Source organism: Aptenodytes patagonicus, chromosome 11, assembly GCF_965638725.1.
Source record: "Aptenodytes patagonicus chromosome 11, bAptPat1.pri.cur, whole genome shotgun sequence".
Lineage (NCBI taxonomy): Eukaryota > Metazoa > Chordata > Aves > Sphenisciformes > Spheniscidae > Aptenodytes > Aptenodytes patagonicus.
In genome coordinates, this window is record NC_134959.1 from 16,398,303 (window position 1) to 16,425,892 (window position 27,590).

Sequence of the window (27,590 nt, forward strand, 5' to 3'; positions counted from 1 at the left end):
GTCAACTCAAAAACCAAATTTCACCCTACAGCTTCTTGCTGTAGTTGGGTTTGTCTTGGACAATGCATGTCAGACACCCTGCGACGGAACAGAGGAGGGCTGAGGACAAAATGCCCTGCTTTGGGATGGTGGGGAGAAGCCAGAACTCTAGTCTTTGGTTATCGTCAGGAAGTTGGTGCTAAGGCTTTTTCTTTGCAAACTGTCAACCTCATGGAATACTTGGAATTGAAATGCAGCTTTTTAATTCCAAAACCTCCACCTCCATCTTCCTAAAGAGAAATGCTCTCCCATGCAATTCAGAAACTATGGGAAGCACCAGGCCCTCCATGCAGTATGCCGGAAACTTTCTAGCCAATATTATATTACAGATGTTTTAAGGCTGTAGTACAAAAATATTAAAAATAAAAGTGAATCTGGCCAGAACTTGTACTACTAAATGTTGCTGTTTGCTGTGTTGTGTATGTAATGTGTTTTTCCATCTGCAGAAGCATTGGCTATACAAGTATGGCACCTAGGCTATCTTTTCCTGGCCTTTGGAGCTGAATGAAAGGCAGGAAGACCCAGAAGTATCTGTAACCATCCCAAAAGCAGTTTTAGGGGAGTGCAGTGGCAGCCAACGGTGTATGAGAAGGGTCACACGACCGCAGAAGACACCACGTACCACAGAGCGCTGGTACTGGTACGCCCGACGCCCTTATCTAATGTACACATGCACCAGCTTTACAGGTTGGCAGAAGCAGCACCCCCCCAAAGCGGTGCCGTACCCTGCGGCTGCTCGGGCGCCCTCCCCGCCGCCCCAGCCCAGGCCTCCCCCGCCGGCGGTGCTGCCCCCTACCGCCGCCTCCGCCTGCGGCCGCCGGCCAGCCCCGGCTGCACCTGCCGCCGGCGGGGCTGGGGGAGCCGGGGCGAAGGGCTCGCCCTCCGAGCGCGGCCCCTCCCCGTCGCTGCCCCGTACCCCTGGAGCGCGGGGCGGTGGGCTCCCGCCGGCGGGGTCTCCCGGCAGCCTGCGCCCCGCTGAGGGCCCGTCCGCCCCGGGACGCTTCTGCCGTGAGAGGAGCCGCCGCTCTCTCCCGAGAGCTGCCCGGCCCCGGGGCTCCGCTTCCCAGCGCCCCGGCCCCGGGACCGGCACGGCGGCAGAGGCGCGACGGAAGGCAGGAGCCGGGCCGAGGGCGCCCGGCGGTGCCGGGCTCGGGGCGGCGGGTGACAGGCCGTGGGCGAGGCCGGGGGCGCCGCCCGCCCGGCCCGGCCGCCGCCGCCCCCCTTTATTGCGCGCGGCCCGTGTGCCGGCGGCCCAGCCGGGCCCCGCCTCGCCGCGCTCGCCAGGAGGGGCGGGGGCTGTGGAGCGACGGCAGCGAGCAGGCAGGCGCGGAGCTGCCCTTCCATAGGAGCCGCCATTAACGCTGGGACCCGGTGACAGGGTCTCGGCGTCGGCGGCCGGCGCGGCGCGGGGAGCGGAGGCAGCCGGGGTGGGTCCCCGTTTGATGGATCCCCGGATCGCCTGGTTCCAGCCAGAGCAGCTCGGCCCCTCGAACCGCCTGTGGATGCAGATCTGGGAGACCACGCAGGGGGTCCGCAACCTCTACTTCCAGCAGCAGCAGCAGGAGCAGCAGCAGCAGCAGCAGCAGAGCGCCCCCGCCGGGGCCGGCCCGGCCTCCCCGCCCGGCATGTACCGCGCCCCCCGCGCCGACCCCCAGCCCGACTTCCTGCCGCTCGAGAGCGCCAACAACCAGCACAACCGCAGCCACCACCAGGCCTCGCCGCCCCCGGGGGCCGCCGCCTGGGCCCGGCCCGCACGGGGGGGGCCGCCCGCCGCCGCCGCCGCGGCCGCCAGCAACAAGAGGAAGCGCGACAACAAGGCCAGCACCTTCGGGCTCAACTACAGCCTCCTGCTGGGGCCCCCCGGGCAGGGCCGGGCCCCCGCCCTGGGGGACGAGCCGGCCGCCCGGGCCCAGGCCGGCCTGGCCGAGCCGCTCTACACCGGCACCCCCTGGAAGAAGAGGAACTACAGCCAGGGAGTCGTGGGGTGAGCGGCCGCGGCGCCGGGCCGGAGGGCGGGCGGGCGAGCGAGGGGGCGCCGGGCAGCGGCCAGCGCCGGGCCTGGCCCCGGCCCGGCCTCCGGAGGAGGCGGGGGCCGAGGCCCTCCCCGCCCCGCGGCCGGCGCGGGGAGCGGCGGCCGCACGCCGGGGCCGGGCAGCGGTGGCGGGGCGGCGCGGTGCCGCGCACGGGGCGGCCGCCGAGGTGCGGCGGCGGAGGGCGCTGGGCCGCGGCACCTGAGGCGCGGCGGCGGGGCGCGGCCCAGGCCCCGGCCCCGGCCCCGGCGGGTGGCGCAGGGCGGCCGGGCCGGGCCGGGCCCGTGGGGCACCGCTCGCCGCTGGCGGGGGGGAGACGGGGCAGTGGGCGCCGGGCCGCGGCTCCGGCTGTCAGTGCCCAGCGCGACGCGGGCCGCCGGGGAGCGGCCGTGCGCACCCGCCGCCTGGCCCCGCTGGTGCCCGCCGGCCGAGCGGCCTGCGGCGGGGCAGCCCCTCGTGCGCCGCGGCGCTGACCGTCCTGCTCTCCGGGGCGAGCGGCGTCGGGCTGGGCCGCGCGGCCGGCCGGGGCGGCGACTCCTCAGGAGAGGGGGGGAATAAACGCGTTTGGCGGGGGCAGCGCCTGCCGCGGGTGCCCGGGTGCATGCTAATGGTGCGGGCACGCCTATCCGCAGGGGACGGGAGCTCCTCGCAGGCTCTTCTGCTGTCACCGCGTGTGCACGTGGGGCGTGTTACACGCTCCTTGCCCGGTAACGCGCTTTGCTCCTCAAACACAGGTGTTCCGCTGCCACCCTGCTGCTGGCTTTGCGGTTATTCTGTTTTCTGTTGTTGTTGAGACGTCTGATACCATTGCTGCTCACGCACATGCCGCGGGGCTGGATGAGGCGCTCCACTCGGCTAGCGCTCAGGGTGGCTGAGCTGGGGGGAGGGAGGAGGACAGCAGGCAGCACGCTGTCAGCTGTGCAGGTCCTGCATGCCTGCCCTCCGCAGCCACTGTCAAGCACGCTTCTAAAGCTTTGTGGATCAAATGTATAGTAGGAACTGTAACTTAAATTAATGATCTGCTGCTGTTAAAAGAAAGTGTATAGACTAGGTAATTATACGGGGAGCGTGTTTTCTAAGACCTGACAGAGAAGGTATGCACGTATGCCGGCACCCGCTCTCAGGAATAAACTTGCATGCATGTATAGAGCGTTATGGATTTCACTATGGGATTATTAATGGTTTTCATGGAGCTCTGACTGTGGAATGCGTGTGCTGATCTGAGTATTTTGTCTGTAGTGTTTTTGTGTTAGCTTAGGTCTCATCAGTTGGTGTTGCACGAGCCCACAGAGATCGAGGGCAGGCAGACACGTATCTTCTGTCCTGTTTGCCTGAAAACTGTTCTGAGCCCTCCCTCCTCCCTTTTTTTAAACACGGGGATGGCTTTTGATATGGGTGATGCCCTGGATAAAAGCCATTTGGTAACTTCTGTGGCTTTTTTTTTTTTTTTAAAGTTCATGCTTTTCAAAATATAACCTTTGCCTTGACCCGTAGCATGCCCCTCCTCCCCGCGGCAAGAGCACGTTGACATGTATTTGACTTGTTAAGTATGGATTTCTCGCGTGGTACATGTATGCAGGTGTAGTACCCTTTCCAATCCTGCTCCTTTACAAACAAGTCTGGCTTCGTTCCAGAGTTCAGATGGCGGAGGTGTATGGTGACAGTCGAAGACCAGGAAGAGCTCGTTTTAGAAATCAGTAATGATTTGGGTGCGTCAGTTTTTGTGTGCCCAACTTGCACCTAAGGGTCCTTCAGCCCCCTCCCACTGGAAAGCATTGACCTCTTTGCCTTCCGAAATCACCATTCTGTAGGATTTGTCCAAACGACTGTTCAAATTTGCCGGTCACTTTGGAAGACAAACTCTTACCACCTCTGGCTCCCTATTTTCTTGCCAGGTCCTATGTTACCTTTACTGCTAGGGTTATAATAATTCATGAAATGACACTGCAGAAGTTCTGTAGTAACTATACATTGGAACCTTCCATAGCTTTCTTCACAAGACTTAAAAGTAATGTGTGCAAAACATACTAAGTACTGAATTTTTGTAAGTTAGTTTTTGGACTCTGTTTATCTTCTAGCTTGTCACTTATTTACTTGAAGGTTGAGGAAAATTTTTAGAAGTGCCTTTTTTTCCTCTCTCTCTCTGTTTTGTAAATCCATAAACCTTTTCCCTGTATTGAAGATACGGGGGGGGGGGGGGGGGGAAGGGTGAGCTTCAGCAAGAGAATAATAATAACAACAGCAGCAACTGTACCAAAGTATTCAAGGTGACATCTGTTGCTAGAGTAGAATTTCGGTTGAATCAGTTTCAAACTCCCAAGTGGAAGCACATTGTGGACTTTTTTTTAATAGTATCAAAAAGTACTCAAATATGTTGGTCTACATTGGGCTTGACTGTCTAGTTTGTGGCATATATTTACACGATGCTGAGATTTGGTTTTAGCTATTTCCTTTGTTCAAAGCAGAGTAAGGTAGAGTGTCTCTAAGATACTCCCCTACGTTGCCTTTCTTAAATTATGGAAGTGAGTGATGTTTGCTTCTAAAAAGCTATTTATTCCAAAGTTATTTAGAGGCAGTTGGTTAACAAATCTTGAATGAAAAATTGTGAAAACAATTTCTAAAAGGAGCTGAAGCCTCTTAGGAAAGCATAGAAAATGCTTAGGTCTTGTGAAGGTTGCAGTGTGATCGACTGGCTGCTGGCAAGGCTGTGTGAAGCCTCCCGTGTAACTGCCTATGGTGTGCACTAAGGTGCTGCTATCACTCCCTCATATAAGTTTCTTTTTAGTAACTGTTTTGTAAGGCATCTGTCTTGGGTCTTGAGACACCGGACAGTAATGATGGATAGAGAGGTTTGTAACTTGGCAAATTAGGTTGTTGGTGAAGTAAATATTTTAAGTAATTATTTCCAACATGAATTCCCAAATTTGTGTTGACCAGTTCTAACAGTTATTGGGGGAAAAAGATACCTGCAGTTCTATTACAGCATTACTTGTGTGTTAACAGGTACCTTTTTCTTCCCTAGTTGTTTTGATGCAAATTGTGAAAAAATAGTAAAGGTTTGACACTCTTCCCTATATACCATCCTGTAATTTTGTTCAGTTAATCACTTTAAATTTTGAGTCTTTTGAATACGACAGTGTTGTGGAACAGTCCCATTTTCAGAAAGATTAGGCCTGACTTGCTGGCAAACACACTTGAAGGCTGACATGTGGCATTCATTTTTCCAGTGCAAGGATGTCACTTGTGTGTATGGCTGTGCAAAACCAGCTTTGAATACGCAATTATATTGATCAGCTGTCTGGAAAAACAGTCCAATAATTTTTAGCTAGTTGGACAGTTTATGTAAACACATAACAGTGTGTAACTAGCTGCCTAAAGATTTAGGTAAGTTAAGCATGTTGAAATAGTAGAGATTTTGGTTAAAAGCTAAGTATCTGTTCAGTCAAATCTTTTTTCTTTCCAGGTTTTTTATTTTTGTTGAGAAACATACTTTCTTAGTTAATGCTCTTTGTACATACGAAGAGAAAACCAAATAATTAAAAAATAACCCACAACAGTATTGTTTTTGATTTCAAGGTAGATTTCTTATAAAGCATGCACAACATTCGCTAACATTCACCAATGCTGAAATACTGACAGTTCAACACGTGGCCAGTTTTTACTCCCACAGAGTTAATGGTGCTATTGTATACGTCGTATTCTGGCCTATCTTTAATATTTTCCCTTATTCTAAGTTTTCAGACTTGCACTTCTATTAATAACGTAGATGTTTGTATTACAGGTACTCTACTTTGTCCTGGCACTCTTAACGTTGTGACTTCTGAAATATCACTGTAAATCAATTGTCTAGTGCTGCCTGCAAGTTGCTTTGCACCAGTTGGATTCAGCTTGCGTATCGTACATCCTCTGGGGACTTTGTCAAGCGACAGTAGTGCTAAAAAGAACAGCGCAGAAAAGGAATGAAAAGTTTTACAGCATGTGTATGATGTTACTGTTGACTTAACATGTAACATACCTTTTAAAGAGTTTAATCGGATTTGTCTTGACAGGGTACTTAGTAGCAAAACTTAAGGATGCAGAAGGATGTGTGGGTTGGGATTTTGGAGGGGATTCTGTGCGTGTATATCCCAAGGGCAACAGTAAATAATGTTAGTAGTGTCACGATTAAAAAGGAAGAAAAAGTATTTGGGATACTGAAATGGATGTTTTACAGCTTTCACTGAGTTTAGATTGAGCCTAGCTAAAAGGTGACACAAGAAGAACTGCTTAAGCCAGAAGCCTGAAGTGTAACAAACCCCCAAAATAAAGACTTGCACTTAAGTTTGGCCTGTCTTCTCATAGGTTTCTGTGATTCTTGTGCCAAAGGAAAGAGTCCAGTTCGTATGCAGTTCCCACGTAGGAGATGTGGATTTTGGGACTCTCTAGGGAGCTGGTTAGTTTTCACAGGAACCTGCAGCCGAAGGCAAGAACCCAATTAATGTGTGAGTTTAAGGAGAGAAATTGATAATATGTATTCCTGAGGAGGAACCTGGGTTAAATAGAAAACTGTTTGTTTTGAAATATCGAATGCACAGTGTTTTGAAGTACTAATGGAACCTTCAACATGAAAGGGAGAGAATCCTGTGACCCCCCAGAGGAGGGGTGTGCACACAGACATGCACACACTCACAGGCTGCCGAATTGGTTGGTACAGAATTGAGCAAGCTTCTGCTTATTTGATATAAGGGTTCCCAGCCTGTTGCCCGGGATTATAGAGGATACCATGAAATAAAACCATAACTACATTAGGAAGAAAATAGCTTAAAGCCATATGTCTTTGCTACACAAGCTCTATTATGATTTTTTTCATGTGAAATTCGTCAGCTTCTCAGGTCTTTTAATCTCTTTTTTGAAGGAAGCTAAGTACGTTAAGGCAGGTGCAAGCTCATTCTCCACAGGCTTTGAGCTGACCAGAGGACATGTAGCTACAGTAACACAGACGTCTGCCTGAGATAACTTACCCTGTGTATCTTTAGCTCTTGCTCAGGCCCTTGCATGGTATCAGCCACAGTAGCATGATCTCCATGTGGGCTGGAGCATGAACAGAAAGAGCTGGGGGTAGAGTGAGCAGAGCAAGTATAGAATCATGGAATCATTTGGGTTGGAAAAGACCTTTAAGATCATCAAGTATGTGTACCTGCAGCAAAACGTCTACCCCGACTGAATGCCTAACTTAGGAAAGTCTCATAAAATCCTAATCAGTTGTGTTGTTTTTCATCATTGTTGTGGTTTAACCCAGCAGGCAGCTAAACACCACACAGCCATTCGCTCACTCCCCCCCACTAGTGGGATGGGGGAGAGAATTGGGAAGAAAAAAGTAAAATTTGTGGGTTGAGATAAAGACAGTTTAATAGGACAGAAAAGGAAGGGAAAATAATAATAATGATAAAAGAATATACAAAACAAGTGATGCACAATGCAATTGCTCACTCCCTGCCGACTGATGCCCAGCCAGTTCCCCAGCAGCGGTCACCGCCCCCCAGCCAACTCCCCCCAGTTTATATACTGAGCATGACGTCCCATGGTATGGAATAGCCCTTTGGCCAGTTGGGGTCAGCTGTCCTGGCTGTGCCCCCTCCCAGCTTCTTGCGTACCTCCAGCCTTCTCAGTCACTAAGGCATGGGAAGCTGAAAAGTCCTTGACTAGTGTAAGCACTACTTAGCAACAACTAAAACATCGGTGTGTTATCAACATTGTTCTCATCCTAAATCCAAAACACAGCACTGTACCAGCTACTAGGAAGAAAATTATCCTAGCCGAAACCAGGGCAATCACGTACTTTTAAGTGCTTAAATCAAATGCATGGGTGGTGCTTGATTTGCTGTTGCATTACTCGATACGTACAAATGCTTCACGTAAGTAAAACAAGCACTTTTGTGCATAGACTTCTGACTTCTGGTGAAACAATGAGGTGCGTGCATGACTTCTTTTAGAGTAGTTGCATGCGTTTTGGATTAGTGAAGACATGTACGTTAAAACGTAGGTTGCAGTTGAATTCACCATGTACATCATGCATAAAAATGAATTATTCAGGAAAAATTCATAGACACAAATCTGCTTGCTCCCAGAAAAGCCTCTTAGAACAGTACTCTCTCCTCACTGTAGCTGCATATGTAAGCTGTAAGGTAGAAGTGCAAGGATGTGACTTGAGTGCAAATCCCTTTCTTGTATCCGTCTGATAAGATCCGCTGTCGCTCTCTGTCTCGTCCTGAGTCATGCCACGGCACAGTTCTGGCAGTACGCTTGTGACAGCTTGTGCAGCTCTTGAAGGCAGTCATCTGGGTTTTATGGCAGTGAAATTGGATATTTCCCCACAGCCTGCTGTAGTAAGAAATTACTTCTTTTGGAGAGGTTGAGAGAGAGTAACAAGTTTACTAGGGGATGAAGATGTCGGACTAAAGGCAGTTTGAGGAAACCTTTAGGAAATATACTATAAATATTATATAACATTATTGTTTGAGCTTGGAGAATTTTGGAATGGTGCCAACATTTCGGCATTTTTTTTTTTTTTAAACAATTTAAGGAGGACTTCAGAGGTCTGCTGGTTTCTACATGTGCAAGGAAAAAGCATGGGAACGTATTCTTGTGAACTGTTTTGTTTTCTCCAATTTTTATCTTCTGTTTGGGACAGGGGCACCTATTTACCTTGGAGTGGCTATATAAGGAACAGAAGTTTGGCGCACTTTTTTTGGTAGATAGGGATGTCTATATTAAGTAATAGGAAGAGTATGTCATTCCCTCTTGTGTGCTTGCTGATTCCCAAGAGCTGATACGTGTTTTCTGTAGCAGTATGCAGTTGAAAAAAGAGGATCTCACCCTGAATCTTTATTAATATTGTATTAAACTGTGTTGGGGTTGTAGCTCTTATTTTTTAATTGGCAAACTGTTAGTGTAAGGTCAGTTTTAGGAAGCCTGAGGTTGTATTGTTGGTCCTAGCAAACAGATGGGGACCCATATCATGAAAGCATATTGTTGCATTTTTCTCTCCTTCAGTTTTTTTTAACTATCTTACTGTTACACCTTGTTCCTGGGCAGCTTATACTCACTTATTTAAAGTTGGAGTATGAGGTCTGTTTTTCACTTTGGGAATTTGCAAAACTTTGAAAGGCAGTTTTGAGAAGTCGTGTATGTAACCTTGCTATCAAAATAGTCAATAATATAATACTTCATATTTCTTTTTATTGACCTCATAATTTGGTCGTTCAGAATACATCTCTGAATATGGGGTATGTGCTCCAAAGTAATGCATGAGCCCAAAAGTAAAGAGGTGACTTTTGCTTCAGAGCTTTTTGTTTATGTTGCATGTGATGTAAAACAATGGTTCCTATGCTCTTTGCTGGATGTTGGAACTGGCAGCAGTAGCAGAATGCGTCCCAGAGCCAGGTTAGGTATTGTGTTGAGAGGTGTGTGTGCTGGTAGTGATATAGCAACATAATCAGTGAAAATCTTGCATAATACGTATTAGAAGCAAATAAATACTATTGCTGTTCTTAGTGAGCAGTTTGCATGCTATTTCATTATTTGAACATGCTAGGATTTCTTGAATTATGAGCGTTCATCTTTTTGAATTATCTTTTTGGATGAACTGCCAAAGAGTGCTCAAGATGTCAATCATATTTGAGTATTGCTTTCTGTCCCTTTGCCTAGAAATTGGGACTAAAGAAAATATTCCTATAAGCAAGAAAAAGAGAGGAAAACTACTGAACTGGATGCAGGCTTCAGATTTTTTTCCTAGGCTGCAAATAGCTTTACAGAAGGAACAATTTGAACTTTAATCATTTTGTAACTTTAACCTACAATAGATAACACAACAGGAATTTTTTCCAGGAATACTATGAACTTATGATGCCAAAGCAAGAGATAGACGTGGATCGAGGCAGCAGAACTCTCGTTTGTAAGTTTGCACAAAATCCTCTCCTACAGATTTTTAGAGCCTGTTTAAATCTTTTCAATAACTTTGTATTGGTGATACTCATGTTGTATCATAATCATGCAATTAATGTATTAGTATTGCTGCATTCAGTATAGGTCTTTTGATACTAGCTGTCCCTGATGGTTATCTTTCTGACCCTTAAAGCTGTGTCACAAAATTTGTGTGAGACTGAGCAGCACAGCCCATGAGGTGATTGTGTACCATGGCCGCCTCTGGAGCCACGAAACTCTGAGGGTAGGTCACAGGTAGGAGGCAGCTGCTCCAGGGCAGTTCTAGCACATCAGCTCAGTGTGAGGATGAACTGGCTGCATGACTGGGTCTGAGGATGTCTTATGCTGGTACATCAGCAACATCTGTTAATTTTCTTCCTCCTGTGGTGACAATTAAGATTATTTGGCAGCCCGCATTCCAGATTAGCCTCTCTGACAGTCTCATAATGTCCTCCTTGGCATGAGAACTACATCTGAATTATTCAAAAGCAATGTGCAGCTAAAGAGGCACGGTCTTGCTACAATTGCTTGAGAAGGCTTTACGGTGTGGAATTCTCTATCACCATACTGTATTGCATACATCTTGCAATTTTTTTTTGCATTGCATTTTACAGGATTTTTTTTTGTTTACTGGAAAACAATGGTAGCAGAGGCTCAAATAAGCAGAGGCTTAGGATCAAAATAAGTGTCTGCGCATCTCCACTCTTCCATCTTGTTGGCGTGATTTATTGGGGAGAAATAGCCAACACTATATTGAAAATGTTGTTAGGAAGCATGGAGGAAATAGTGTTGTGATTCTGCAAGTAATGGGATATAACAATGGGCAAATGCAAGCATTTAAGTCCCCTAGAAACTTCCAAATCAGGGAAATGAGGGTAGTAGAGGAAGAGGTGTGTAGGTGAGTAGGAACCTACTCACCATCTTCACTCAGTGTAGATTTACTTCCAGGTAGACTTAAGTACACACATTTAAAGTGTCAGATGCTTTCCTACATTTGCTTTGTTTATGGACCCAGTAAAGTCTGAAAGAACTTGCATTAACCTGTCACAAATATCAAGTATAGATAAGCCCTTCATATAATGCCATACTGTAATTAGAGTAAGAATACCGCTAAAATACAGCATGCAGGAATATCTTGCTGTAGTCTGATGACTAAGGTGTTGATCTTACTGTTATGTGTCAATGTGTAGTCTGCAAATAGCAAGTCCTTAATCAAAGCTTGTTGACCTTGCCTGACCTCTTGGTGTTGCGATTGATCTAGACTGAGGAAGAGTGACAACATAACTTTCTTCTTAAGTTTTTGACTCACAGTGTTAATTTTAAAGCTATTCACTGCCTTTGTTACTTTAGGAACAGCTGATATTTTCTTAATGTATTACAAAAAGCAAAAGTTTTCTTTGTTCTGGTTTTGGGGTTTTTTGTTTGTTTCGTTTCAATGGGATTGTTACAAAAAGCATGCTCCTTTATATGCATTTACATTCCTCCCCCTTCTCCCTCAGTGAGATTTTGGCTTTAATCTAAAATAACTGTGCATATTGTTTTTGAAAATGGTGTGAAGATTTAATCTGGACTTGTGCCTTGCACAGTGGCTTTCTCTCTTAAGTATTCACAGGTACTCCTGGTCGGCAAGCTTCCCACAATTGTCAGTTAAAGTATTGAGTTAAACATAGTGTGGTGAAGGAACTATCTTGATCTGAATAATGATCATGATTGCAAATCACATAGTTTTGGGTCAATATTGAGCCAGGCTGAAAAAATGAGGTCCTGATAGTTTATTTCATTTAATTTTTGCTTTGTTATGTCACACTCTTCTTCAGTTGGGTGATTCAACTCACGTGCTTGAGGATCTTCTATTTAGCCTTCTGGTTGTGTTTTGGACTCGGCGTCTTACTCTCATTCATCCATGGGGATTTTTCCTTGTAGTAGTCATACTTGGCAGGTACTCACAAGAGAAAATTTTCATGTTGATTTTTGCCTTGAAGAGCTAGTTTGGTTTTTGAGGTAAGCAGCTTCTTTACATGTACCTCTGCTTCCAACATCAGGTGGAAGAGAAGTTTGCCTCATTGAGTTGTTGGATTTCCTCTTACGGAATATTTTTTGAGATTAGGCAGAAAGGACAGTACTGTCTTGCTTTTGTTGCTGTCTGGTACTTACATCATACGTCAGCTGCAACCATTTTCTTAGCTAAAATCTATATAAATTTGAATTAACTAGTGATCTTTCAAAGCTGCTCTTGTTACAACTTGGCCAAATGTGACAGGGCATATACGGGTGGTAAAAGATAATGTTTCAATGGCAGTAAGTAGCAGTGTTAGCTCCCAGCATAACAGCACCTTGGAGCAAACGAAGAGAATAACTGTGTAATAACAAACTTCCTTTCTTGTTTCTTGTATAACGTGGTATTTGCCTGTAGGCCTTAAGTCACTGAACATTATATGCTGGCACAGTTCACTTCAGCCTTTGCTCCTCTGAAGCATACCTGTTTCAGGCATGCTGAAACGTGCTCTTTCTAGTTGCTATTGATTCAGCAGTTTGTAGAGCTCACAGCGACCCTCTTACGCTTCTTTGATGGCTGGTCTCTTTGCTCAGAAGTGAGCATCTTCTGCTCACTTTTTTGGTACACTAGACACATTTGCTTAATCTTCAAAGTATTACTGAAATTATTTTGAGGGAGTGGTTTCAGTAAGTGAGTTGGATGAATCTTGAGGGGGTTTCTGAGAGCTCTGCATAGGCCCTTGCTCTCCATTTGCTACTTTTGTCATAAGACTGTGCACAAATGTGTTAATGCACAGCATGTAGACGGCATGAGGAGGTGTGCCGTGCCGGGGATGTCCCATCCTAGAGTGGGTTCCAGCATTCACCTACATGATATTAGGCCTGGGTCAATTGTGAGGATTTAACTCTCAAACCATTAGAAGTCCCTTTTTTTCGCCAGGTGCTGATTCTTTTGTCCTTATGTCCAAGCAGAACCCAGCAATTGAAGTAGTTGCATGAAATCTTATAAGTCATCTTTCAGCATATATTGGTGTCTCTGAATTTAAGATTTTGAATTAATGGAAAGTATTTCAGTGAAGTATTTTCTAGCCTTATATCGGTAGTTTTCTGACAGATGTACTAGCTGAAGCTTCAGGGGAAAGAAAAAGATAAAAACCATTATTTGATCCACAGGGTTAGTCAGAGACCGGTGTCTCCAGATACTTTGAAGGATGAGACCGGTCACCTATATTGGAGGAGGAAGCATTTCTTCAGTTCCTGACATTGAAGCTCTTGAGTGTGCATCTCTATCACTGGGCTAATAGAGGTGACCTCAGGAAACATTTTTCTGTGATCTGCTCAGGCATTGTCCTTTTTTGACAGTTACTGTTTGTAGCTTTCTAGCCTGGAGTGATAAGCAGAGCAAAAGGAGGCTGGTGACTCTCCAAAATATTTTGCAGGTTGTGTGCTACTGCTCCCAGCCCATGGTTTTTCTGGTACCCGTGCATTCTGCCTTGCAAGTGGGAGTATCTGAGCACAAGAGAACAAACCAGTTCAAATAGTTTCTAAGATATACCTTTATCTAATATAAAGATATACCTTATATAAAGATATACCTTTAAGGGAGCATATTACTGCATCATGAGTCCCAAAATGAATACTGTGTTGTTTAATCTGAACATAGTTCACTGTGCACACCCTTACTGTAAAGATAACAAATCATCAAAGTAAAAAGTTACCTGAAATGTTCCTTGTACCTTGCCATAGCATGTGTGATGGTTCCTTCTTCTCCTCCTTCCACATGCACCCGCTCCAATCACTTTTAAGCATTTGGAAGTGAGAGGGAGAACTACTTCAGGGATTTGAATTTTGCCAGGATACGACAGCAGCATATCTAAACTTGTATTAATATTGTAGCAGAGCGTCACCAAAGTGCAGTAACAAGTAATAAATGGGTGATAAGCTGGTTCTGAACATGCGCTAAACAGGTAAGTTGTGGTCGCTGTCCGTTTTGCTTGAAGAATATAAATTTAACATACAAACTTAAAACCTTGTGGTTTTAATAGTAAGTGCTAACTTCAAATCTTTTCATAAGAAGTTTTGAATACTTCTAATATAGGAGATGCGACCAAAGTGACTTGTGGCTCACTTTTATATTCCTTGAATGTTCCAAAATGCTGTGCAAAATTCCCTCCTCTCAAAAAGAAAAAAGCCACCCAAAACTGTGAATGTTAGAAAATGTTGGAAAGCTTTAGGAATCTGCATTGACTTTCCAGGTGGCGTACTGGCACTTCAGATTTAATTTGAAAATGTTCTTATGCTGGAGCTGAAAAGGTATTAACAAACTGCAACTGTGGCTAGTTATTGGACCTTAATATTTTTCTATTAAATTATTTTAAGTTTGATCTAATGTCTAACTGAAGCAGAGGTGTTTAGAGTTTTATTCTGTTCTTAGTTCTTCTGCCTACTTAGCAGCTAAAAAGCAGGCTTGCCGCACAGATGGATGCGAGGTGGCTTTCTGGAGTTAGCACAGTGCACTCTCGGGTGTGCGTTACTAATTTGCAGGGACAAGTGTGTAAGTAGTACTGGCTGCCAGTAGAACTCGGACTTTAAACAGCTTTTTGACTTGGCTTTGAGGTGAACAGCGTAAGCCTGGGATTGTGGTAGTGTCTTCCTTCCCTCTGAGGGACTTGTGTGGGCTTATTTGGGGTGGATGTTTGAAAGTTTAAATCAACTCTGATGGAAGGAGACGGGAGTTAATTACATTGCTCTCCTTCCTTTCATTTAACTAATCTCTCAAGTAAAATAATTTATCAAAAAGAATATTTGTCAGGCAGAACCCCCTGTGTGTGTGAAAGTAGAGGACTTTCCTCCACTCTTTTCTGTGTCAGAAAACCCTGTTTTGAGCCCCGCACGAGGCTTGCCTGGCTTCGTGTTGGGTGACCCTGCTACACACGCAGCCGTTTACGTGGTGACAAAGGTCTGTACTGTGAATTTTTAGCTCCGATCAGAGTCTTCAGATGGAGATTTTTTTCCCGAGCACACATTATCCATCAGAAGTGCTCATCAGTCTGCAGAGAGTGTGTTAGTCTCGCCTCTGCCCAGATAGCATGAGGTGTCATTTATTGGCAGATAACAAACAGATTGTTTGTTTATGTGATAATATTTACTACACTTAACAAAATAGTAGCAATATACTGGTCATGTATAAAGAACCATCCTGATAGCCTGGCTTTATGAAGACAAACAGAAAGGCGTATTAGCTGACCTGCTGTATCCCTCTGTTCTGGGGGATTACAGTTTAAGAGTAACACTACTGGTGATACTTGCAAAACTGATCTAATACACTTTTTTTTTTTTTTAAACTCCCTTCTCCTACCTGTTGTGCTGGTACAGAAGGGGTCAGACCTACTCACAAGCATTGCTGGCTATAGGTTTTGTTACAATCCTGAGACAAACCCAAACTATTACTGTGTTATTGGGAAAGTTCAGCTAATATAAATTGAACTACTACTGGTACTGATAGTTACTTCTTGTTAAGCTCTTGTTTAAAAAAGCTTCTAAACTGTTGTTTGGTCTTTTTGAGTGAGAGCTTTTTAAGCAAGGATAATTGGCAGGCTGAGGAATTCCTAACTCCCCACTATAGGAAATGGATACCTTTAACTTCTGTGTGGTTTTAGCTGTTTGGAAATTTACCTCAAGTTGTAATTACAGAATATATGAAGTGCATGCTAACAGTTGCGCTTTAAACTTAAAGGCTTTTAAAAATATATATCTATGTTTTAAATTATGAGGTTGCAAACTGTATAGCTTGTCTGTATATGTAACTGTTCCAGCAGACTAATACTTTTCTACAAGTGAGCTAAAGAAAAACCTTGTGGTAGTATTTTATAGGAGATGTTGGAATTACTGGTGTGTTTCAAGATAATTAGATATTACTAGAGTTGAAGCCTTTCTGTCATTATGAAATAAAACAGCTATTTCCCATCTCTGCTCTTCCCACTTTGTTTTTCCTGCATAAAACCTTTCTCTCCTGCTTCATCTTGTTCTTTTGTTAGTACTACTTTTTCTTTCAGCTCAGTTGAGGTAGCAGTTTCTCTTAATATTTTTTTTTTCACTCCTCTGTTGGCAAAACACATGCCTTACTTTGGCAACCCTTTGCCTGGGAGAAGAGAAGCAGCAGACTCTCATAGCACTTGCTTACAGAGATGGGAAGGAGGGATGATACGTAGATACAAGGCTATTCCCACACATGTAGTGATTCAGCTAGATTGTTTTTATGTACAGTATGATTTAAAAAAAAAAAAAGCAATGGGAAGTAAGGGTACTTCTCAAAATGGTCTTTCCAGTTGGCATTTGATGTTTTTGCTGGAAATGCTGTAAAAATAGAGAGCAAGACTGAGTATGCATATGGCATGGGTTTAAAAGCCAGTGGATCAGTTGCAGAGTTACACTTCAGATTGCTTATCGGTAGGACTAATTCAAGCATCTGATTTATAATTAAAGTTCAGTAGGACTTTTTTCCTCTTAAAAGACAAATTTCTGTAGGAAAAATTTAGTACATCTGAGTGTATTGTAGGAAGACAAAGCACACATTGCAATTTATAAACAGACAAAAAATGCTCACTTCTACCTTGATAGGAAAAAAGAGTCTCTTACCTTACTTCTTGACTAAAGAATGTGCTTGGGAGTTTTAATTAGAAATAACTTGAATCAGTTTAAAGAAGATAGCATTCATCCTGATTAAAGCAAAGTATCTATAAAATAAAAAACTGAAAAGATGGAGATAATTTAAATAATTGAAAAGAACTGCCCACATTGCTTCTTTCTCCTGTGTTTTAATATGTCTCTACTACACCTTGGCCATTTCCATAAGGCAGTGCTATTTTAGTGCCTTTCATGATGCAGTTAAACCCATAAGTTAATGCTAAATCCAGAACAGAAATAAAAAACTACATTAATTTGAGGGGTTTGGGGGGATGGGTGTTGACTGGGAGGAGGAAAGAGGGGACTATGCTATACGCTTTCAAATACTTGCACAGGATAGAAATCTTAGGTCTTGTAATGTCAATTTAGTGGCAACTTTTTTTACTCCACAGCATTTGAAGAAATGTGCGTAATCAGTCCACCATAAATTGTTGAAGTGAACAAACTAACTATTCAGAAATGTATTTTCAAACTCAGTATCAGAGTGATTAGATTAATCCTGAAAGACATTAGTCCTGAAAACAGGATCTCGGTTCCTGAATCATGTACGTATTTGTGAAAATTTTGCCTGCCCTTGGTCCTAAAAGGCAGTTCTGTGAATTACTCAGCAGACAACAAATGCTAGTCAGAAAGGTCAAGCTGTTCTTGGGCAAATAGTGAAAGCTACTGAAATATCGCTTGATTGCCGGAGGTGGTCTTCTGGATGTAGATATGCCAGTTGAAGGTGTTTATTCCATTGGCCTCTGTTCGCCCCTTGGCATCTGGGTGACAGTGACTGCTGCTGCCATCCTTGAGGGGTCCTCTTTGGGCTCCCACTACGCTTAGGAGAAGTTGGCTGCTTTAGCTGAACTGATGAAGGTGGTGGGATTTAACTTGGCTAACTTTGCCTTAGATGGATTAGGGAGGCTTGTGTAATCCTGTTATAACAGACCTTGTCGCTGGTAAGCCAGGGAGTGGTTACAAACACCTGGGCTATAATGGGAGGGGACAGAAATAAATCTCATTTGCCTAGCTCTCTGCAAAGTTAAATTCTCCATTTGCATCTTAGGAAACTGTTTATACAGTAGATATCCTGATTTTTAGTGATGTTTAGTAATCATATGGCGGTGGAATACCTGTTTTTTCTGCATGTCTGTTTTTAGGTAAACTGTGAAAAGAAGGTCTGTGAAGCTGTATTTCAAACGGGTGAACTGAACTGAAGAAAAATGTGTGATATCAAAACCCCAGCTCCTCAAGCTTTCCTGGTTTTGTCAGGTTACGAATACAGACATCTTTTGGGATGTTCCATTTTAAAGCTCCCATAGGGCATATGTGGCTCAAAATACAGTTACTATGTGACCTATAATATATTGATATATAAAGTGATGGTCAAAGTCTCAGGCTTTTGAAAATTGTTTGCTTTATTATGCACAATTTTAGTTTCTTATGAGGTCTGATGTATCAGTCACCATGAAACTTAATAGCCTATTAAATCACCTGCAGATGCAGTTAGGTGTTTTTTCAGTAGCTTAAATCCTAGCAGACAAATTCTTTTAATATTTGCTATAGAGGCCTGGGTGGTAGGGAGGGGACCTCAGCAGATGCTTCATATTTATGGTTCCCTTCACTACTCTAATGTTTGGTTTTGCTTGAGTTTGTAGGTGGGAAAATAATTTGTGATCTTTACAGTGTCTGCTGTTGTTCCTGCTTCATTATTCAACACATGTACATGGTAATAGTAATCTAGAAATTATTTTATTAAGCTTGTGGGAGAGTAATGTTAAAATTGAAAGTTAATTTGGGAAGCTTTTGGATTCCCCACCTTGTAGTGTGTCAACGTTGCTTTTAAAATAAATATTAAAAAAAAACCCTGAAACATCTGTGAGGGGGAGAGGGAGGATTGGGCTCTTCATGTCTTTCCTTTACCTTAGTTAAATTTTGTTCAAAACTGCTTCAGGACCAAGTAGGTCGCAGATGGAGAGGGAAAAGCTTTGTTTAGTACATGAAACTTCCGAAGGATCAGAATTTCCTGCCATAATTATTTTTTTTTACAGTTGCAAAAACAGTACCATCTTTTTCGTAGTAAAACACCTTGGGAAGCTTCAAACCGAAGTTATTCTCTCTTCTCCTTTGCAATGCCTCTCTTTCCTCTCAGGAATGGAGGGATGGAGGCAGTTAGGACTCTTAAGTATTGATGCTTTCGAGAAGCTAAAATACCTCAGGTTCCTCCTTCACATTCTTCCCCGAAGACAATTATAAACCTGAAATTCTACAATATTTCTCTTTGTTGCCTTTGATTTTCTTTTTTTTTTTTTTTTCCTCCAGAGGCGACTTAAAATGGTAGGGGCAACTAAACACTGTCCTATAGGAATTATTCACCCACAGAAAATTCAGATACAAAAGGCTCATTTAGTGCTTCAGGGGTACATTGCAAGTATCCCATACAAGTGTGGATATAAAATCAATAAACTCTTAAATCGGAAGTGATTCATCTTAAAGCATAGAGTTTGGGAAGGCAAAAGTCATCTGTGTGTTCATTTCTTACTTCTGCCCACCAGCCGCAGAGGTTCTAAATAATTTAGATTTTCATTATTCTGAAAACAAAGCTTCCTTCAGAAAATCCTGCCAAAGAATAATTCATAGTGCATGAGCACGATACGATTTTTTTGTGTATGGTTAATATCCATTGTTTTAAATTATCTTCAGTGATGTTGCAAATAGCATTTTCTGTGCAAAGGAATATATATGCCCAAGGCAGAGGAAGCTCTTTGGGGTGGATGAGCAGAATTTTTAACCCAGTCATTCTTAACAGTTGGAGCAGAAGCTGATGAGAGAAATTAGAACATGCATGCTTGCATAATTTCTCCTGTGAAATGAAGACTGAAGAAGAGCCACAGGAGTGTAGCAGCATAACACAATTCCAGAATGACAAAAGCAGGAAATTTTTCAATTAAAACTTGCTACTCTGGTTAGTATAATACTGCATGTTGGCACGCAAAGGCAACATTTAACTGCTCTCCTGTGATTAAGCAAAACCAGTCAGAATTATCTTTATCTCGCTGGCTGCTCTGCTTACCAGGACTATGCTCTGCTTCTCAGCTGCTCGGGGCAGGCAGGGAAGGTGCAGGGTATGGTCCCACTTGGGGCAGCGGCTGGTGTGGCTGGTGAGTGCTGGGCATTGGTTGTGTTGGGCTGGCTTCCTCCAAGCTGCCAAAATCTGTGAGCACAGTGGGCTGGTCATTTAGTCTGCATCAGGATCCTAGTGCAGAGAAGTGAAAGTTGTAGTATCTCCAGTTACGTTTCATAAAGCGACATGCCTCCTGGTATCACTCTTGGTTACAGCAAGAAGTGAGTTCTGCTGCTTTATGTGTCAGGTAACTGAAGTGTATGGTCAAGTGTATGTGCTTGTCCACGTATCTGTGTGCTGTGCGTATAAAACAGAAATAACATTTTGTTCATACATGATTATTTTTTTAATTGATTGCCAGAGGTGCAGTAAGATTCATACTCCAGAATAATGACATCTTGGATATATGTAAACTAGTTTGAGAATCCTGAGTTGCACATTTAGAGCCCACAGGTTGTGCTACAAAATAAAGTGTGATTAAACTAAGAAAGAAATGTAATGTACTGTGGTCCATAGTACTTGCATCTGCACAAAAGCTGTGGCTTTTCACCTAAATGGCTTGAGTCTAGCAGACTTGTGTTCCTCGTGGTGCTGTTCAGTGATGTTATGGTGGGAAGTCCTCCTTGTGATTACAAGTTTTGCAGCCATAATTTATTTTTTAATGACGCATCACTATCTCTCAGGTAAACATAACAGACACTATAATCCACTGAATTTAGTGGCTTCTCTTCTCTGTAATTCTGTTCTGTCTGTGAATTTCTGATGGAATCGGCTTATCAGGCTTGAAAACAAGGTGTGGTGCAGCTAGTACTTTGTTTTAAAACATACTCAGAGAAAGTGTAAGAGACTGTTTTATTTTTCTTTTCCCCACGTGTTAAGAATTCCTGAAGTACAGGACAAAGACCCACTTGTTTACTGCTATTTGCTGTAATAAAAACAGTAAACTAATGCTCTTATGCATTGCAGAGAACTCTCTCCATGCATCCTAAGTAGGTCTTGGGTGTTGGTATGCTTCAGTATGACTATAAGCCAAATGAAATATCTCTCCATAGTGAAATCAGGTTTATTACAGTGTAATTTCCTTCTAAAAACAAGTTTCCATTTAAGGACTTTTATCTAAAATAACTAATGAATGCAATGGCATTAAATAATAAAATACTGTTATGATGCCAAAAATAACTTCTCGGTCTCTTTGATCTTCATTTCAGCTAAAGATATAAAATTGCACTAGAGACTTTTGTAAACAGACTCCATTAATCCAAACAAATTCTTTTGAAAAACAGCAACTATAATAGATGTTGATTAAGACAGTGAATAACCTTGAGTTTTAATTTTCAATACAGCTTGAGTTAACTCCACATTAATTGGAGTCACGCCTCTAAGTCATGTTGTACTGCTCTGAAGTCTGCATGTGACTACTTCTGTTTGTCTTGGCTTTAATTAATCATTCTCTTATTTCTTGGCAGCAGCCGTTATTGGGCAGGGAAATACGGTTCCAGGTGTAGTCTTGAGTCTTTACAGCTTCTGCCTGCCTTCTGCGTACTGTGGCTCTGTGCAGCACAGGCGGTCCTAGCAGCATGGAGTCTTGCAGCAGATGAAACACAGATACGTCTGTAGTATTTCCAACTGGTGTGCTGATGGGAACTCTCTCTAGTAGTCTTTCAAGCCTTTCTTCTATCATTGAAGAAGTTCAAATTTCATTGTTTCTACATCTGCATTGCTCAGTAACATTCAGTGCATGTGTAATGTAAGCTTCTGTGTGTTTGCATGCTGCTTAATTTTTTGTTTTGCCATAAAGCTTTACATGACTAGCTAAGAATAAGAAGGATCCCATTTAAAGAGATGCAGACATATGTTACTTATGTTTAGAAAAAGAAATACATCTGGTTCTGATGACACATCATTATTTTATGTGCTTCTAAAGAATGCACCAGTTGATATAATTATCTTGATTAAGAGTGTCAGTGGAGTTAATAAAGAGAAGTGCCCTGAGAACTGTGGTGTCTGTATGGCTTGGCCCTTTGTGCACTTTGGGGACCTCATTTCTGATTGCCTTGTTCTTTCAAAGTTCCCTTATGGGGCAGGGGAACAATTAACTCCCGTAAAGCGGAAGCCCAGGAGCAGCTGGGCCCACTAATGACGGGCAGTATGGATTTGTGCTGTGCCATACATGAATTTCTCCCCAGGGATAGTCCCTCGGTATTATCCCAGCTCATCTTGTGCTGTTAAGTGCCCTCAGACAACGTGGTGCCACTCCTCATGGCACACAGTGCATGCATGCACTCAATCTTACGTTACTAAAAACATTGCTTGGGGGCAAATCTTGTGCCTTGTGGATGTAACCAGCCTCTTCCAGCTAGTCCAGAGGAGCAGAGGCAGAAACTGGGCTGCGTTGCTTGATCAATTCCCCACAACGTAGCCTGCAAAGAAAGTAAAGAATTTGCCAGACATGATAGGAAGCCTTCGGCCGACTCCGAGATCTTCCTGTAAGCTGGTTCACCATATTACAGTTGAAAAATAATGTGTGTTTTCTAGAGTTTGATTATCAGGTTTTGCCTGTTTTCCTTGTTGCTCCTGGTTTTGAATGCTACCTTAATGGTCAAGCACTGGAGACTAAATTAGCAATTCAGTATGTGTGACTGGCAGTGGGGACGGAAAGTGAACTTTGGTTGTTGGAGTGCTCAACTTGAATTCAGGTGAGAAGTACAATTCTTGCAATGGGAGGATAGCTGTAAGAAGGTTTAAGTGCCAACATGTTGAATAGTAGTGAAGAATAGAAGAACAGGAGATGGCTGAAAAGCCAAAGGCAGAGGAGTCAGTGCCCATGTAAGGGATGGTAGTGGTGGTTTGGAACGTGCACGTTAACCCCAGGTTGTAAGCTTCCAAGGAAAAGCAAGAAAGCCATAGGAGGAGGTAAGAAATTTCCTAGCAATATAAATGCTTAAAACAGCATTTGTCGGTATGAATATTGCAGCTGCGTTGTTCAGAACATCCTTGTGGTACCTGAGATGTTGTGCGTGAACAGGGCTTGATGCCAGTGTGGTAGTAAGGCGGGGAGAGGAGGGAGATGGCACCTTGCATTTTTGCGGGAGATCTTTTGGGGGGGGTTGTTTTATTTTAGTTTTTAGTTTAAGCGTTTGTAAGGCTCCCTCTGTAGGTGTCAAAGGAGGAGAAGCTTCTCCAAAGGTTGATTTAGAACAGCTAAATTGGATATCTGTCTGGATCTCCCTTTGGAGGAACTCTATCAGAGGAGTTTTGCTCTTTGCATTAGCTATAGAGAGCCATGGTGACGGCCACCACAAGTTCCTGGGCTTTTATGACTATTCCTTTAACTGTGTGTGTGTGAAATTCCAATAAAGGCTCAGTGAAAAGTAATGTAAATATTTTATTCCTCTGTCTCTGAGAGAAGGGAGCTTGTGTTGTTCATAATGTTGCAGTATTGAAGAACATAATGCAGGTGGTTTGAGTTCTGTCCCTACCCTGACTCTGTTAAATACAACTTTCAGATATTTTAATCTGTTTTGTTGACACCTGTATATGGCTTCCAGTTATTAACATTTGATTTATTTAAGTGTGTGTGCAGTGGGGAAGTATTAGATTCCACGTCTCATCTAAGGGCTTGCTCTTAATAAATTGCTCTCTTCTGATGGTCCCTCAGAGCTTTAAGGAGAGATGCAGTTGTACTTGGTAACTAGAAACAATAAATTCTTAAAAAATAACTAGCTATTACTGTAATAGTCATTGCAGGAAACAAATGAAATTAATTTAGGTACTCTGTGGTTGGAATTAAAGGGTTGTGTCTGGTTTTTTTAAATACATTGTTAGTCAAGACGATGATGTGTTTATGATATTACAGAAGCATAGAAATTTGTGGCACCATATGAAGACATTTTTATTTCAGCTCTAATCATAGGCAATCTAAACATAACTTACTGACTGTGAGAAGCACATGTAATATGGTAAACTGTCAAATATATGGGTTAACTGTCTGTCAATCACTTATTCTTCTGAGCCACCACTGCTGCGTATGTACTGCTTATTTTCTTGTTATGGGAGAGAGTGCATATTTAGTTTATGCGTCTTCTCTAAGCAGTAAAAGAAGCAGTTTTTCTAGCTCTAGTACTGGCACAATTACTGTCAACTTTTTAAAAGCTTGGTACTGAATGCAGGCTGATGCCTGAAACTCCCTAGCTGGTGCCAAGGGGCTGACTAGGAAGCATTGGCTGAAAACCTCCTGTTTAAATTTTTGCGAAGCGTGTGCTTGGAGCTTACAGCTGCATTTGTCGTTGAAGACTGAACCATTTCTGTGTTACGCTGGCATTAAAATAGAGAGTGTGACTTTCAATGTGAATTGAAGGCACTTGGATTTAGATTTGCTTCCACGCTTTTAGCAAATGTAGTGCAATATTGACCTATGGTATAAGAAACTAACATGAAACTAAACGTTACTAAGTGTTGTGAATCTGGATTTTTTTTTTTTAATTGCATGCTACTCTTAAAATGCCCCTTAACTAAATAGGTAACTAGGAGCTTAAAAAGCATGTTTGATTAGAGTAGTTGTTGTTTCATTCTCCTGTGTGTTTTTTCCTGACTTTCTGTTCTTTTTTTTTTTTCTTTCTTAGTCTTCATGAAGAAATCATTGACTTTTATAAGTATATGTCTCCCAGACCTGAAGAAGAGAGAATGCGGATGGAAGTGGTCAACAGGATAGAAAACGTTATAAAGGAGCTCTGGCCTAATGCAGATGTGAGTAGGACACTGTTCTATTTGTTAACATATAAAAGCAACATTTTGTGCTTGTTTACTTTGTGAAGTATTGAATAATGAAAAAACTGTTTAGTTTTCCATTTAAAAAAAAAACCAAAAGGATTTCTGGTCAAATGAGAGAGATGATCTTTATTTCAAGAATAGTACAGGTCAACATTTTCTATCACACATAGGAACAAAGACAAGCTAGACCTACTGTAGTCAAAGAAAGGGCATAAGGTGTGGCAACATTTATTCTCATTAATATTTATTTACTAAGATTAATGGGAACATATCAGGCATGCATGCATGCTTGTAAAGTATTGTGTTAAAAAAAAATCTTCTGAAACTCATAGCTTCACTAGTAGCAGGGCTTCTAGTCCAAAGACCTGCGGTCTTGAATAAGTCTTATTAAGGTGGAATGGCAGCAATGCCACATTACGTAGACTATGCTATTTTTAATGGGCAGTTAAACTAAATTGTCATATCTTACAAATTTAAAGGAACGGGTTTTTTGTACAGGAACAAACAAGTCTCTAGATCTATGTATTGAGCTTAAACTCTTTAATGCCTCTTTCCACTGAAGATGGGGTTTTGCTTCATTCATTTGAAACGAGTTTCTCCTATGCAGAGCTATGCTTTTCTTAATAAAGGTTGGATTAAAGAGAAGCCAGAGAAGTTGCTTTTACAACTCAAGATGGTTTTATGGGGACACAGTTGAATTTTTAGCATAATTGAATCTATTTTAATTGTATTCCTCTACTAACATGGTGTTCATTTCCAGAATGCCGATTTGTAGCCATAGTCATCTATCTGTAGATAACAGTAGCTGAAAATAAGGACTTGTTAGCCGGAATAGCAAACCAAATCCAGACAGCAGAATCTTTAGTATAAGGAATGCTCTTTGATCCTGCCACAGTAGAAGATAGTGTTTCGACATGACTGACTTAAACCCGCTGTTCATTCAGATCTTCTTAACCTGTTTTTTGGAATGTGTTTTTAGAAATTGGCAGAATATGACAGAATATGAATTCTGTATAAGCTATATGTATGTGGTGTGTGGTTTTGTGTGTAAAATATACTCACATTTTCAAGGTGATTCATGTTGTTATGGACAATGTATTAGTGACGTATAATATGGAAGGAGCACTCTCCACTCAGTGATAGCCACCTTTGCGCAGTTACAGGGAGTTGAGTTAGTACTACACCTCTGGTAATTTTCTCTTTGAGCAAAACCAATAACCTTTCCAAGGGAACTATGTAAGAGACTTTAACATAATCTCGCAGGTGTTGTATAGCTCTCCTCTAACCCAGTGAAACAGTGTTGCAGCCCCTAATCAAGAGCAGGAGTAGTGGGCTGCCAGTCTGACAGGCAATAGTATAGGAAAGGGCGCAGGTAGGAAACAGTGTTTACTATGATACTGTCGTGGTTTAACCTCAGCCGGCAGCTAAGCACCACACAGCCGCTTGCTCACTCTTCTCCCCCCCGCTGGTGGGATGGGGGAGAGAATCGGAAGAGTAAAAGTGAGAAAACTCGTGGGTTGAGATAAAAACAGTTTAATAATTGAAATAAAATAAAATAGTAGTAGTAGTAATAATAATAATAATAAAAGAATGTACAAAGCAAATGATGCACGATGCAATTGCTCACCACCCACCAACCGATGCCCAGCCAGTCCCCGAGCAGCGGCCCCCCCCGGCCAGCTTTCCCCAGTTTATGTACTGAGCATGACGTCCCATGGTATGGAATGTCCCTTTGGCCAGTTGGGGTCAGCTGTCCTGGCTGTGCCCCCTCCCAGCTCCTTGTGCACCTCCAGCCTTCTCAGTCGGTAGAGCATGGGAAGCTGAAAAGTCCTTGACTAGTGTAAGCACTACTTAGCAACAGCTAAACCATTGGTGTGTTAGCAACATTATTCTCATCCTAAATCCAAAACACAGCACTGTGCCAGCTACTAGGAAGAAAATTAACTTTATCCCAGCCGAAACCAGGACAGATACACCCTGCCAAAGTCTTGTAGTAGGGGATTTCACCAAAATGACCAATTCCTTCAGCCTAGAGCAGATGCCACTATTTCCTAGACAAGTTTGTGTGCTGCAGACTTAACTAGTGTAATGGGGTGAATGGATTTATTAACAGGGGATCTTTCTTTGTTACCACTAACACTTTGAATGGGGCACAAGAACTCAGCGCTTCCAGAGATACTCTATTTGTAGGACAGACTTGATCTATAAAAGCTAGTCTTTTGTATTAAAAATAATTTTTATATATGTGTATATATGTGTGTGTGTGACTTTGGGGCCTTGAGAAAATAGTCTTTCTTTAAACTCCTGAAACTGGTTTTTGTAGCCATAATCTGTTTAAGAAGGGGAAGCAAATTACAAGCCCTACCACAAGTGACAGCTGACCACTGGGCTTAGCTGTAACGTGACTGAGAGGAAGCACACACTGTGCAGTTGAAAACTGAAGTTCACTTTTCCATTAGCGCCAGTTAAAACTGCCACGACTGTCTGTCTTCGCTGTTCTTGAAAATGTTAGAGAGCAAGAGTGTGCCAGTTCCTTTTTCTCAAGACAGTAACTGCCCTTTAAAGCCTAACTCTGCATTTTGTCTGCTGTTACGTCGAGGAAGAATTCTGCTCTTGTATGCCCTTCCATTTTTCTGGAGGCTAGAAGGGAACTGAACGGTGACAACAGCACGCCAGGTTATAATCTGGAAATTACTGTAATGTTATTTTTCTAATACTTTACAGATCTGCTTGGGAATTGAACTGCTGAACTCAACTGTGTTCAACTTTGACAGTCTTTTGTTGTAATTTTTCAGTTGTTTGAGTTAATCACTAACCTTTTGGAAATCTGTGTTGGTTTAGCCACTTGTAAGATTTAAGTTTTGAGTACATGCTCTGAGAAGGTGGAGTGTTATCTGGTCCAATGTCCTCAGCTTTAGCTGTAGTGTAAAGCGATAAGTTAATGTTTAAGCTGTTCATTTTGAGTCATAGATGCAGCGAATCCAGCTAAAATAAACTTGTAA

General features: G+C 42.9%; 1 protein-coding gene across 1 annotated transcript in view; it reads left to right on the top strand.

Annotated features, from left to right (window-relative positions):
• The first annotated feature begins 1,395 nt into the window (after positions 1–1,395).
• TENT4B (terminal nucleotidyltransferase 4B) overlaps positions 1,396–27,590 on the top strand; it is a 47,239-nt gene continuing 21,044 nt past the window's right edge. Inside the window, exons 1-2 of the mRNA XM_076349277.1 lie at positions 1,396–2,023; positions 24,441–24,564. Of these exons, the coding sequence (XP_076205392.1) occupies positions 1,482–2,023; positions 24,441–24,564 (666 nt within the window). The 5' untranslated portion in view covers positions 1,396–1,481. The remainder of the gene's footprint in view (positions 2,024–24,440; positions 24,565–27,590) is intronic.